The 13735-nt window shown below is 40.6% G+C and overlaps 1 protein-coding gene across 3 annotated transcripts in view; it reads right to left on the bottom strand.

Annotated features, from left to right (window-relative positions):
* Window positions 1–962: 962 nt before the first annotated feature.
* Window positions 963–13735, bottom strand: part of znf704 (zinc finger protein 704) — a 61800-nt gene continuing 49027 nt past the window's right edge. For all 3 annotated transcript variants that reach the window (XM_038725918.1, XM_038725915.1, XM_038725914.1), the window contains exon 9: window positions 963–13389. In XM_038725918.1, coding sequence (XP_038581846.1) covers window positions 13275–13389 — 115 coding nt within the window. In that variant the 3' untranslated portion in view covers window positions 963–13274. The remainder of the gene's footprint in view (window positions 13390–13735) is intronic.

The following is a 13735-nucleotide window of genomic DNA, read 5'->3' as shown; positions in this document are numbered from 1 at the left end:
GTTGTTTGCATATGTTTTTATTTTCAACAAACTTTGTTGATTAGTTACCAACTTATATCATACTGTAAAAGAAGAGTGAGTAAGGCCTTTAGGGAAATGCCAACATCCTGTTTAAAGTGGTGACAAAAGCAGAAGTATACATTTAGATTTCAATGTAATAATGTGGTTTATTTGTGGCAGGGACAAGTCTGTTACTTGTAGTTTAACAGGGGAAGTCTTTTGTAAATCCACCATGTAATGTAGAAAAAGGTTTCTCGCGTTCATAGAGAAGAGTGGGGGGGAAATCAAACAGTTGTATTACAAAAATTGAGAACCCTTTTCCTGTAATACATTAATTCCTCTTGAAGTGTAATTTGAGTCTTAGTTTTCAACCCGATTTGTGCACTTTTATTAAGACATGAATTGTAATAGACAGAAATATTCTGTCAAAGGTACAAGTCCTGCATTGAAAATCTTACATATGTATTATCAGCAAAATATACTTAAGAGTATCAAAATAAAAGTACTCATTAGGCAACAGAATGATCTGTCTGTGTTATATTATTCTGTATTATTGGATTATGATTAATGATACATTACTATGTAAGGAGCTTGTTAACTAATTAATATACTGTTAATTCGTAAATATGCATCATCTTTTATAAACTGATCACCTGTTTTGTATATAATATCTGAAAGGTAACTACATCTGTCAAGTAAATGTTGTAGAGTAAAAAGTACAATATTTGCTTCAGAAATGTAAATAGAAGTAAAAAGTAGCAGAACATTGAAATACTCAAGTGAAGTACAAGTAACTCTAAAGTGTTCTTAAATACAGTACTGTACTTCCCATTACTGGAGAGGCTAACTTGGTACAGTCATAAGAAGAGTAACGTAAAGTAAAAGAGTGTATGTTTTAAAATGTTAGTGGGCAAAGTGTTTTTTCTTTGAACTTAACAGAGATGAGACACAGTCACAGCGGCTAACAAAAAGCTGCCAAAAAATCTTTATTCAGTTATACCTAGATGCCTCCTTCCAGTCACACAGATCACTCTGGAGAAGGTCTGGACTGCACAGTCAAACAACAACAGCACCAGAACAGAATTTGTCAGGAAACAACATTTACAACGAGAACAAAGGCAGTTTCTACACACAGAGAAGAAAAAAACTGGTACAAGAGTTAACAGTCAGTGTGTATCGATTCTTCTTCTTTGAGAAAAATCATCACATATTCATAGAATTCATTTTATTATATTGTGGAAAAGAATATAAGAAAACATCATTGGTGCAACAGAGTGTACTATTTGTGACAGAACAGATACATATTGCAAGTGCTTTGTGTGGTGTGTTGTGTTAACAATAAAGAAAGGTATACATAGACTGATTGTGTGACACTTGACAACTGTCTCGTTGTGTCATATGATTAGTGAGTAGGCCTTGTTTTATGTGCAGAAAGAGAACATTCAGTTCAAACATGGCTTTTTATGTGTGTGTGAGTTTAGAAGGCAAAAAAACGTCCCAAAATGACTTTCCACCACCCCATACAACGAGAGTGTACACACACTTTGATGTACAGTGTGTTTTTGGAATTGTTTTTATTCACTTTCTTGTCGAGAGTTAAATGAGAGTCTACTACTAACACTAGTCTTATGTACGTTAAGTATGAAGGTACAAGCAGCAGATGTTAGCTAAGTTTAGCACAAAGAGTGGAACTAGCTAACCTGGCTCTGTCCTACCAGCTCCGCTAAAGCTCACATTAATTCATTTAGCTGACCAAAGTGACTTACAATATACATGTCAGAGGTCGCACGCCTCTGGAGCAACTAGTGTCTTGCTCAGGGACACATTAGTAGATGGGTTATAGTGGGGAGTTGAACCTGGGTCTCTCACACTAAAGGCACGCGTCTTATCCATTGCGCCACCCTGTCGCCTTTATTGTTTGGTCAGGCACAGTACCTCCCTTACATTGTGCTAAACTAAGCTAACCAGCTGATGCAAGACAAATAGACCAGACTCAAAATTGTTACATTTATAGATGCCGGTAGGCCAATTTTGTTACCACTAGACAGAACCAGGCCAGCTGTTTCCCCATTTCCAGTCTTTGTGCAAAACTAATCTAATCTGCTGCTGGCTATAGCTTCATTTTTAATGTACAAAAATGAGAGTGGTACCAGACTTCTCTCAACTAACTCTCAGCAAAAAAAACACCAGATAGACCAGTTAAGAGATACTGGTAGGCAAATGTTTAAGCCAACCACATCCTTGCTGTAACTTCATATTGAACGCCCAAACACAAGAGTGGTATCTCTGCAAGAACGTGAATAAGCATATCTCCCCAAATTTCAAACCATTCATTTAAAATTCAACCCCTGTGCAAAGGGCAGGGAGTCATTTGTGACTTAATCTACAATATCGACACAAAACGAGGATCATGCAATAGTGCATTTTGCCATAATCAGTCCCCATTTCTTCTTCTGGTGAAACTTTGAACTTTGTGACCTCTGGCTTGGAAGCACTTCTGTCGTGGACAGCCAGAATCTGTCTATCCTCAAATTTGTTGGCTCTCTCAAGCCAGATCCTCCTGTTGCAGCCACAGAAATCCCCGTCTTGCATTTTTCGGAAGTAAAAAGCTATGTTGCTTGTATAAAACTGATCCATATGTGCCTCTTTCTTCCTCCCCACCCTCCCTCCTGCGTTGAACCTCCTGCAAACTCAAAGCAGAAGGAAGTCACTGATTTCATGGACGGCAACGATTCTTATCAACAGAGGTCACAGATGGAGCCTGTGTACATGTGCTGTTCCTCATCACCGTCATAAATTATTCAATGACTCGGACACACATGTACACATAAACAGCTCCCTGCTCTTCACTGAGACGGCAAACATCTTGCGTGAGCTTGACTCCCTGATGCTTTAGATTCCTCTGCACCTCAACCTGCTGCTCAAACATCTCAAAGGAGCAGCCTGGGTCAGCATGACTACAATCACTGCATCGTGACAGTGAGCTTAAACCAGATGTGACTGCGTGTTTAACATCATAAACCCTTTACTGTGAACTCACATTACATTACACATCTACATTTCATTTTGGTCATCTGATGGAGGGTATGATAACGGAGCACACAAGCTTTTGGCTAGTGTGAAAAGCAGCAGTGGGAGGTTTATTATGCCATGTCAATGTACCAGTTGATAATGCATGAGGTATGACAGCTTGCACACTGAAATGTGTACATTTATGGCTGCAGGAATGGCTTGATTAGGGAGTAGAGGTGCACACAAACCAAGCACACACACACACAAAGTAAGAACAGTAAGTATTTGTGCTCACACTTTCCTCAAACAAACACACAAACAAACAGGAGGAGGTGTAAATGCTACATTGAGCAGATGGGACATACCTCGGGCGGTCATCTGAAACACACACTCCATCATCTCACGCTGCACATACACACATTTGATGCTAACAGCGTTTGGACCAGCGGCCTGGTGAGACGCGAGCAGCTTCCACCAGCGAGCTCTTCACATCATCACAGGATGAGACCTGAAGCTACGGGGACATATGTTGAACAGCATGGGCCCATATTGCCCCAATGACATGATCTAACACATTTGGCTGTCACACCTCTTTCACTCACATTGTGCCTGAGTATGTGTTTTTATGTGTGTGTGTGCGCACAGAAGGGTCTGATTTGTGTAATACCAGTTTATGCATGAGAGCTGTCAAAGAAGTCCTGCCTCAAAGGATATTTAAGAAAAATAAAAACACAGGCGATAAATGTTTGCAGCTACGTATTAATAAGTTCCGCTTGATAAATGATGCAGACTGATGTAAATGTTGCAGTTGCTTGAAAGGTGGATGGGGGTGGGTGGGTGGGGATCACCATCTTGTCTCATTCATCCTGCAGTCATGAGACACCAGGCTCATGAAAACATACTGTCACTCCTGATGACCCAGAGGAAGTACACCTGCGGGACCCATCCTGGAGCTCATCCCATAGTTTTAAACCAGCTCCACATAAATATTCACCAAGCAGAGTGTTGAGGACAGGTCTGGGAAACAAGTATTCCTATTAGAGCTGACTGGGTTTGAGATATCACAGTACTCTGGTATTAAATAATTCCTCAACCTTCGCGAAAATGAAGCTTTGTCCTGCGGGGGTGTTGTTTCAGGATCAGAAATTTGAGGTACATGATAATGATTAGAGAAGACAAATTTAGGGAGATTTGTTTTTGCTCTTTGTAGTGCATGAAAGTGTCCTCTGGCGCCTGCCAACATCTGCAAACTGTTTCAAATATTTCCCCCTCTTGTCTCACACTGACACTTCACCTGAATGCCCCATAACAACAGTATGGAGAAAAGATAGATGAGAAGATCAATACCACTCTCATATCTGTAGAGGATATATGTAACTCGAGCCAGCAGCCAGTTAGCTTAGTGCAAAGACTGAAAAGAGGTGAAACAGCTAGCCTGGCTCTGTGACATAATTTGCCTATCACCACCTCTAAAGCTTACCAACTAACATGTTAATTATTGTTTGTTTAATCCATTTAAAATAGTGTAAAATGTATATTTTACTATTTCTTGGCTGGGACCAGTTACTTCCCGGAGTTGCCGCTAGTGTTCTAGCAACTGCTCAGAGCTAAGAAATAGTTTAGCACAATATGGTGTTGATTTTACACTTTGTTTTTTGTACGGACTAAACAAACAAGATATAATGTCTTATGTGCTTGGTAGGTGGATTAGGACAATTTGCTAAACAGTCTAGCTGTTTCCCCCAGTCTTTATGCTAAGTTAAGCTAACTAGCTACTGGCTGTGGCTTCATATTTATCGTACAGATGTGAAAGTGGTATTAATCTCATCTAACTCTCCACAAGAAAGCTAAAGTGCATTCACCCAAATGTCAAACTATTCCTTGAAACGTCCTCATGTACAAAATGTACTTTGATAGTGAACCAAAAGCTGATCTGGCCCTGTTTATGAAATGACATCTTGAGCATGGCTTCGCCTCCGCACAGAAATAGTATCCCCCTGTATCCCCTGTTTATGTCAACACCACAAGGCAGTGTTAACATTTTACAACCCACTGTGTCACCTAATACACTGTCCATGAACAGATCTGGAAAAGGACAATGTGTTGCATCTACAATTTAGTTTACAGTCTGGAAACACATATCAAACATTTACATTTAGAAGCTTCAAAAGGATATAAAACGCAACACACTTTGCCGGCCATGTCAGGGTGGAGAGCAGTCATTGCCAAGTCAAGTCTTTGTATAGGCCTACATACGTTTTTACACTAATAAGTGCTATAAAATGATTTAGTGAATTGTTTTTAAAATAATCACTGTATTTAGTGACCTTGTGGTTAGCTCTTGATAGGCCGCAACAAAGTTGTGTTATACTGCGTGTCGTATTAGCAATGCATGCTTACACAGGCTTCTCAATGTTTGACAAGTACCATGTGATTTTGGCCTCATCTGATCACACACCGATGAAAAATATCCTCTTGAAACTCAGTGGAGCTAGCAGAGGGGCCAGGGCTGCAGGTGGAAGATGCACAACTGAGACTTCGCACTTCAGACTTCTTCATAACTGCAGCTGGCACTGTTCCCATCACTGCAACACTCACTGTGAGATGCAGGGTTTAGCGCACAGCCTCTTCTAGTCTTCCACAAGCATCCTGCTAGACTCTCCCAGGACCAGCTAACTGTCAATACACACACACATACAACCAGGATGGAGAGCGCTCCACCCAGACTGTGACAAATTGGTTCGTGCCAGCAGGGAATCACAGGTACTTTCAACTCTCTTGTATAGATTTAAAAACCCCAACATAGCGTGCAGTTTAAATACAATAAAAGTATACTGAGGCAACCCGGGCTGCTCCCAACCCCTGTCATGGATGCCAAAGCACACATAGAGCACATATAATATAAAGTCATGTATCTCATAATTTCCTTATTTGCATGCACATGCGGTATTAAAAATACAGAGCATACAGTATATATAGTGTTTGAAAAAAAGAGTGTAAAAATCCAGTGCGACAGTCATTGAGTTCTTGAGGTTTACAAGATTGTAATCAGATAAAACAGCCAGTGAGATGGTCCAGTTTAAAGAGAGGGCGGCTCAGCACTCTCTGTGTTGCATATTTAAGTTCAAACTGAAGGAGCTGCGGCAGAAATACCCATTAATGTTTAGTTAGTTTAGTCATATTAAGAATAATTAAATCCAATAATAGAATTATTTATTAATTTAGCCCGATGAGTGTTTTTTCTGGCCACCTATAATTATTCACCCACCTTCACACAAAGCAAGTGATACTTTCTCAGTTTCCTGTGGAAATCTCAGCTCACTGCGCTAAAAATGGGATCATCTCACCGACAGTTTCATATGCTGTTTGCTGAATGAGGCTTCCTTGATTTCCCAAACATTTCTAGATTCACAACAGCGATTCTTCACACTGACATACATTTATGTACAAGCCCTTGTACAAAAGGGAGAGAGGAGTCATGTTTGGGAAAACAAAGACAGAAAAATAACAGACAACCCCCCACCCCAACACACTGAAACACATCATTATCATAAGTTCAGATCAAAAACTAGTTTATAAGTCATGGCAAAGAGTAGAAAAGTCACTCTTAGACCTTGCAACATCTTTCTAGAACCAAGAAAGGGCCAAAAGGGCCTCTTAACGCAGCTCAAAATGACCTTTCTTTGTATCACAAATCTTTGAATTATAGATATAGAAAGCAGAACTCGCAGACTAGCCAGCACCAGATACATTCCACAATCGCCGCTGTGGCCCTGCATATCACAGCAACACACATTACCCTATGTTTCTAGCCATAACGCGGTGACTGCTTAGGTCCACTCTAGAAACTCAAAGCTCATCAAGGCACATTCAGGACTCCTATTTTCCTCCAAAGATAACCATAATGGGGGATGAAGCAGCTCCTGGAAACAGTCTAAGGACTTAATTATTAAAGTTTGAACCCAAAAAACAAAAACAAAGTGTTTGCAGAAGCCATTTCATCCACTTTTCAACCTGTCCTTTTTCACATTCTTGAATGAATTACTGATTACTGAAGGAAGGAGGGACCCTCCTCTTTTCATTGACAACACCGCCCTGCCCTGGCTCTGGCATTGGATAGACGCATAAGCCTGCCTGTCAGCATGGTTGCCATGGAAACTAGTCCTACAGTGGTGGGATGTGGACGCTTTGAAGACACGCTGCTACTCGATCTATATTTAGGGTCATGCAAAGCTAGGACTACTCAGGTGCACTCAACAGCACACACTGTCAATTTCTGTGCTTTCAAATACAATTTAAAATAAGTCTGATAACCTTTCCAGTAATTTTCACATGGCTTCTGACTCCACAGAGTGCCACCTGCTGTCAGGCCATTGTTGAGTGGTAATACTGCAGAACACAGGAGGGTCTGCGTGAAGGAGCTGCAGGCCAGCGGGGCAGATAACAAACCATGTGGGCATCCGCTCACATGCTTTAAATCACCTGCTATAGAAATGGGTGGCCAGCTAATCTAGAAAGCGCCTCCTGACCAAAGGCAAATCTCACACTTTTACTTCTGACAGTCCAAACAGAAATGGAAATAAGAAGAAATTTTGAGAGTATTGATGTTAGAGATATCACATAAATATACTGATACACACCGATACTGTAGCTTAGATATACTGTACTGCAGCTTAATCAGTATATATTGTAGCATATATTGACCTATACTTGGATGATAACGGTATAATAAGCGTCAGCATTTTGTCACAAATAAGTCTCGTCATGTATGAAATATTGATCTCTGTAAGGATCATACATAAACCAGGGATGCTTATAAAACTGTCAACACATGAACTGCTGTTAAAGCCATCACTGCTCAGTAGCTAAGCTGGACAACCGTGCATGTGTGTGGTGTGGACATATACACTTAGGGTCCCTCATAACTCACAAGACTTGATTTTTATACCATCCGTAAGCAGAATAATCTTGTTTTATTCAGCTAATAAATCACAGCTGAACGCTCAGCCCTAATAGGTGGCGGCAGCAGAGGGGGTAAACACACTAGAGAACAAAAGCCAGAACAGCCACTGCTGCTCCATTTGAAGGTGGGGGGAAGTCCCCATATGTATTCCTATTACTCTCAGTAGAGCAACAAGACCGCCTATAGTGGCTCTTTGATACCATCTTTAATTCTGCTGTGCGAACACATTTATAATGGCAGCCCGTTTCTGAGCTTGTGTTTAGCTGCCCACTCCCCTCAGGTTGCAGGGCTGAGCGCTCACTTCTGCTCTAATATGAATAAGTTAGATGATCGCATCAGGAGGATGATGCCATATGGCATGTTTGGCATGATTAGGGTGGCAATTTGGGAGTACAAATATGAGGCTTGATCCCTTCTTTGCCTGCCAGTTTTGTCCAAAAGGAATCAAATTATCCAATATCCCTAACATCTCTACATGTTTATCCATTAGGTGCAAATTTAAAGTTCTAGACTGCTAAGAGTCTGTGCTGTCGGTCAAAACGACAATTTGTTTCATTTTTGCATCATTTTGGGTATGAATGCAACTATAGGTGACTTTGTGTCAAGCTTAAAAGCTAGTTTGTCATGTTTAATGTGGAATATAGAAAAAGAAACGGATGTTACCTGACAAAACAATCTCAACCAAGGGCTCTTTTACTCACTCCTTCTGGAGTTTTTAAGCTCATGACATGGTCTTCATCAGCAGATTGGGTTTGCTCAGTTGTAATGAAATGAATGAAATATCTAAGTTCCATGACAACTGATATAACAATCTATTGATGAAGACCCCAGTACAAGTGAGTAAATGGACCTCGAGCTGAAATAGTTCAGTCAACCACTGCTTTTAAGCTCAAGAATAAACAGTAAGTTTGAGTTTTTACAAATTTTGTTGTTTGGGGTTTAATGAAAGCACTCCTCTGGTCGCACATAAAAAATTCTTATGTTTGTAGAAATATAATAAAAAATGCACTAATTTCATATTCAGTGAATTTCATCCATTTTGCTTTTACCTACAGGGCTCAACTCGACAAATGGGGAGACAGTAATGAGCACAAGTCACCAAAACAAAGCCAAAGTCAAAACTGACGAGGAAGCAGGAGAGAGAACAGAGGCTTCAGCTAATTTGTGGCTGGACACTTGTTAGACTTGAGGCAGGGTGTTTTTATTTTCATGTTCTACAGCATAACATTGTGTACAAAATGGAGTTAATATGATCACATGGGAGAAACAGCACTGCATGGGAATATAGCACCTCCATTTCTGCCCCGCCGAGACCACAGCACCAGTATGTATAGTATGCGAAGACGGACCTGGGCTGAGTGTCTGTGAAAGCCCCTTCATGCTAAGGCCGTCTCTGTGCTGCTGGCAGTGAATGGTTCTCAGTACAACGATGCCGGCCAGGCCACAGTCCACAAACAAATCCCCTGAGTTCCTCACTGATCTACGAGGAGATGGACAGGTTTGAGAAATATGGCAGCAAAAATCATCATTTGGATTCACCCTAAACAAGGGTGTGAGATTAGCTTATTTTGGCCAAATTACATTACTAGCCATTTGATCGACGCGACACTGACCTAGAATCAGCATCAAGAGAGAGCTTCTTTTAAAATTAGCTGCCTGCAGATGCTGCCATTTAAATATCCAGTCTTGCCAAGACCTCTGAATTGTCTGAACTACTGTAGGGACTTGTTCGTGGACAGAATCTGATTGGTTGCTAGATTTTTCCATATCAATAGAGGAGACGGTCCGAACACACACATGAAGCACCGCAACGATGGAAAATTGCCAAAGTGTGTTTGTCAGGAGCCTGGCAGTGGACTCGACCTGCACACACTCTGACAGGGATATGCCACAGGACATTAGATAAAAGCTGTGTAACTTGGGGGGAGTGAGAGTGATGCTTCAGGGATAGGGGGGGGACATCGCAGAGCACCGCGCTTCAGCGGCAACCCGCATACTTTGCCTGGGGCTCCTTCACATTCACACACGGGACCATGTGACCGCTCACATGAGCGCAAACGCACCAAGATGTCAATCAAACTAATTGCTAGTGGGGCTACGTCACACCAGGAGAATTGGAAATAAGATAAAGATTTTAATCAACTGTGGTTTTCGACGTGCTTAGCAGCAGGGAGCGTGGCGTGAAGGAGCTCCAGGCGGGAGCGTGTGGGTCACACCTCACTGAAAAGAGCATAACAAGCTTGGCTTGTGGTAAGAATTATTCCCGGGCTCCCTCCTACAGTTACAATAGCAACAAACATTTCCTTCAGCAGAACATGAAAACAAAATTCATACACAGTATTTATATTCATATGAAAAAAGAAAAAAACCCCAGCCAAATCAATATCTGGTTTGCTTTGAACCTAAATTCCAACAAGTTTTTTCTTTACGTATATATAGATTTGTCTTTTCTTAAACAATAATACGTTCACATAATACAATGGCGAATCAGTTTTGAGATAATCTAAATATTTCTTACTGAAACATCAATGTAATGACATAGAAGAAGCACAATGATTTTTTCAAAAGAGTGACTTTAAGGCTATCTCTATATTCAAAACAACAGTAGCCCGACAGGTTGAACGGTACATTATGAAATGCTATACTTGAACCTGTCTTGTTCGTAAGGTGGCGGATGTAATGACCAAGGCAACTGGCCATAAACATGGAGCTTTGAGAAAATACAAGAACTACACATATATACATGAACAGACAAAGAAAAATAATAGACATAATAGAAACAGTTTAGCAAACAAAACATAGCTACGATTTTCAGGTGCGCAAGTACTGTTAAATGAGCGAGCTTGTGAGTTTATTAGCTGGTGTTGGTTTTGAATAATTCTGGTGTTAAATGATCCTGTGCGTGTGACCGAAACGACAATAAAAATTTCAGCGTGCATTTAAACAAATTTCCTAGAATGCAGAGTAAATGCAGAATCACAATGTGCCTGTTGGCAGAAACATTTGTCTCAACTTAAACTCTGGACGTTTCTATAAATTTCAGTACATTGTAATAAAGTAGGACGCAGCCCCAGGTGACAAAAGAGTTGGTTAGTTTACCACTACAAAGTGAACATCTGTAAACTATTTGGCCATGTGATTTGTTTCCTGCCTTTGAGACCAACAAGGAGGCTGGAATTCAAATGAACACATTCAAATGACAAATCAGATAACCGCATTATTTTTACCAATCACACTCTCCATACCTTGTCAGTTACAAGGTTACTTGCCGATCCCTCTTACGAAAGCTTGAGCCAAAGCTTTGCTTACATATTGCCAAGTGACTGAAGAGTCCAGTGCGGATTAAACAACAAAGTAGTGATCTAATCAAGTGCTTATACCTTATACCCTTCTCCAAAACTCTTAGAGCAAATAATGGTTCAAAAAAGGGGGAAGTGTCCACACCTGGTCAACTATTAAGATTTTTTTTTTTATAACATTTGGAAATTAAAAGGTCTAGTGGAACATAGAAACATTTTCAATTTTCTAGACGTAACCACAAATGTACCAAGTGCTTTAATACACACATGCAGTGCAAGTGCCTCACTTTTGGTTTTAAGCCCTCCCCCTTTGGTTAACATATCACCAAGATGCGGGTCACGTAATTAAACACAAATATATTTTGTTCCCTTTGGGAAGATGTAAAAGCTTGTTGAGAAGGAGGGCAATTTGTCTCTCTGTATGTGGTGAAAGATGTTACATTTATCTTTTTATGGCCTTGCACGCTGCTGACTTCATGCTTCCAGTGCTGTAAGGAAGGTCTTTTAAACACACTTTCTTTAGCAGGTAGAAGGTAAACAGTACGGAAGCTTAACGTGTTCACTTGAGGAAAAAAAAAAGTTTGCCCTGTTTTTCCTGAATTAATGAGATTATTATCTCATCTTCCAAGAAACGTTTGCATGAAAAAATAAACTCTGCTCTTTTTTTCTGAATTAACTAGTTACTTCAAAATCCTACAAGAAGCTCTCACCTGCATGGAGTATGGTTGCTGCTGCTAATCAGCATCATTTGTTTCTCCATGAAAAAAATTCTCAGAATTCTGACATAATCTCATTAAATCAGAAAAAAAAAAATATCCCCCTCAAGTGAATGCATTACACTTCCATTAAACAGTCTTGGTTTCGCAAAAACAAACAAACAAACAAAAAAAATACATCAACAACAGTAAACATGGCACCTTAACAAAAACCAAAAACATAAAGAAAAAGATAAAAAAAGTTTTTGGTTGTAAAGTTGTCATGTATAATGAAAGAGAGAAGCTATTGAGATAGTGCTGTATACAGTATAACCCCATGGTTTAGCTGCTGGTTTTTGCTTTCTTTAGAATCACATCCCTGATAAAACAAAGAAAATGAATCAACTGGATAAAAAAGTGACATGGAAAACACTTCCTGTCTGCTTTGATTGTGTGTTTGTTTGTGTGTGTGTGTAAATGCTGCTGCGGTTTTTATGTGTAATGAGACGGCCAATCTGCTTTCCCTGACTGTAAATTCTTTTTTGCATTGATCATTCACCTTGTGTGTCTCTATTCCTCCCGTTCTTTGTACATATCAACCTGCTCTTCCCGGCTCTGCCATATATTCCCATGGGGCTGTCAGGAGTGAAGAGCAGGTGAGGAACTGGGAGAGGCTGTGATGTTGGTGATAGCAGATCACCTCAAAAAAGTCCAGAAATAAAACGAGATGAACAAGTTGAAGGAAGAACAAAAACTGCAAGCTTTACCTCCATGCTTTTTCATAATGTTCTTCGAAAACTGTAGCAAAGAGGCCCATTCTTCTTTTGGATAAAAAAGTTTTTTTTCTTTTAACAAAAACTGTCAAAAAAAGCTTTAGGCTTTTTTTCTGGACCCCTTCTTTGACTTGACTTTCCGTTTAAAAACCAGAGCTTTACAAAACATAGAAAGATGCAACACTGAACCCAACATAAAAAACAGGAGGAATCTTTAGATCTTTTTCTTTACGCTGTTTAGCTGCACTGGTGTTTCCCAAAACTGGGAATGATGGGAATGGAGAGGCAGTACTGGGAATCCTGGACGGCAATCTAAAAGGTTACTCCGCTGTCCTTTGGTTCCTTCAACAGCTAGAGTGGTTCAGTGGAGCTCAGGGGGGCGGGGCAACAACAGGGGCGGAGCTTGACGGACAGTTGCAATTTTGAGCTGAAGAAAACCAAATGCATGCAAAATGATGCCCCTCTCCCCTTTCTCTGGCTAAAGGCAGCAGTGCCTGTTGGCGTGGAGCGCCGTGATGTCGGCGGAGAACGCTCAGTCGGTAAATCTCTGGCAGGCCTTTTTCCAGCGGCAGGCCGTGCACCACATGTCGCGGTTCTCCATCCCGTACACCTTACGGCACTTCTTCCCTTCACCACGAACTTTCCGACTGGGGAGGAGAGGTGGAGAATAACATATGAAATGGTCATGATGGAGAAGACTGGAAATTATTATCGGTTTTAACTATTAACAAGAGCACAAGCACTAGCAGCAAACATGCAGAAACGTGTGGAAAAAACATTCCGCAGCCACACAGCAAAACACATGTTAAAGATTCCATTAAAAAATATCCAAATAAAGAGACAGATGCACAAATAGTTGAACATTTTGGGAAAGATGCTTATTTGCTTCCTTGCAGCGAGCTAGATGAGAAGATCGATACCTTTGGACAGAGCCAGGGTAGCTGTTTACAGAAGTGAAGGATAGTTAATCGGTTGGCCAATTAATCTGGCCGA

The sequence above is a fragment of the Micropterus salmoides genome, unplaced genomic scaffold (assembly GCF_014851395.1).
Source record: "Micropterus salmoides isolate LMB-PRFRI ecotype aquatic unplaced genomic scaffold, ASM1485139v1 Ms_hic_scaffold_17, whole genome shotgun sequence".
Taxonomy (NCBI): Eukaryota; Metazoa; Chordata; class Actinopteri; order Centrarchiformes; family Centrarchidae; genus Micropterus; species Micropterus salmoides.
This window is presented reverse-complemented; position numbering and strand designations above follow the sequence as displayed.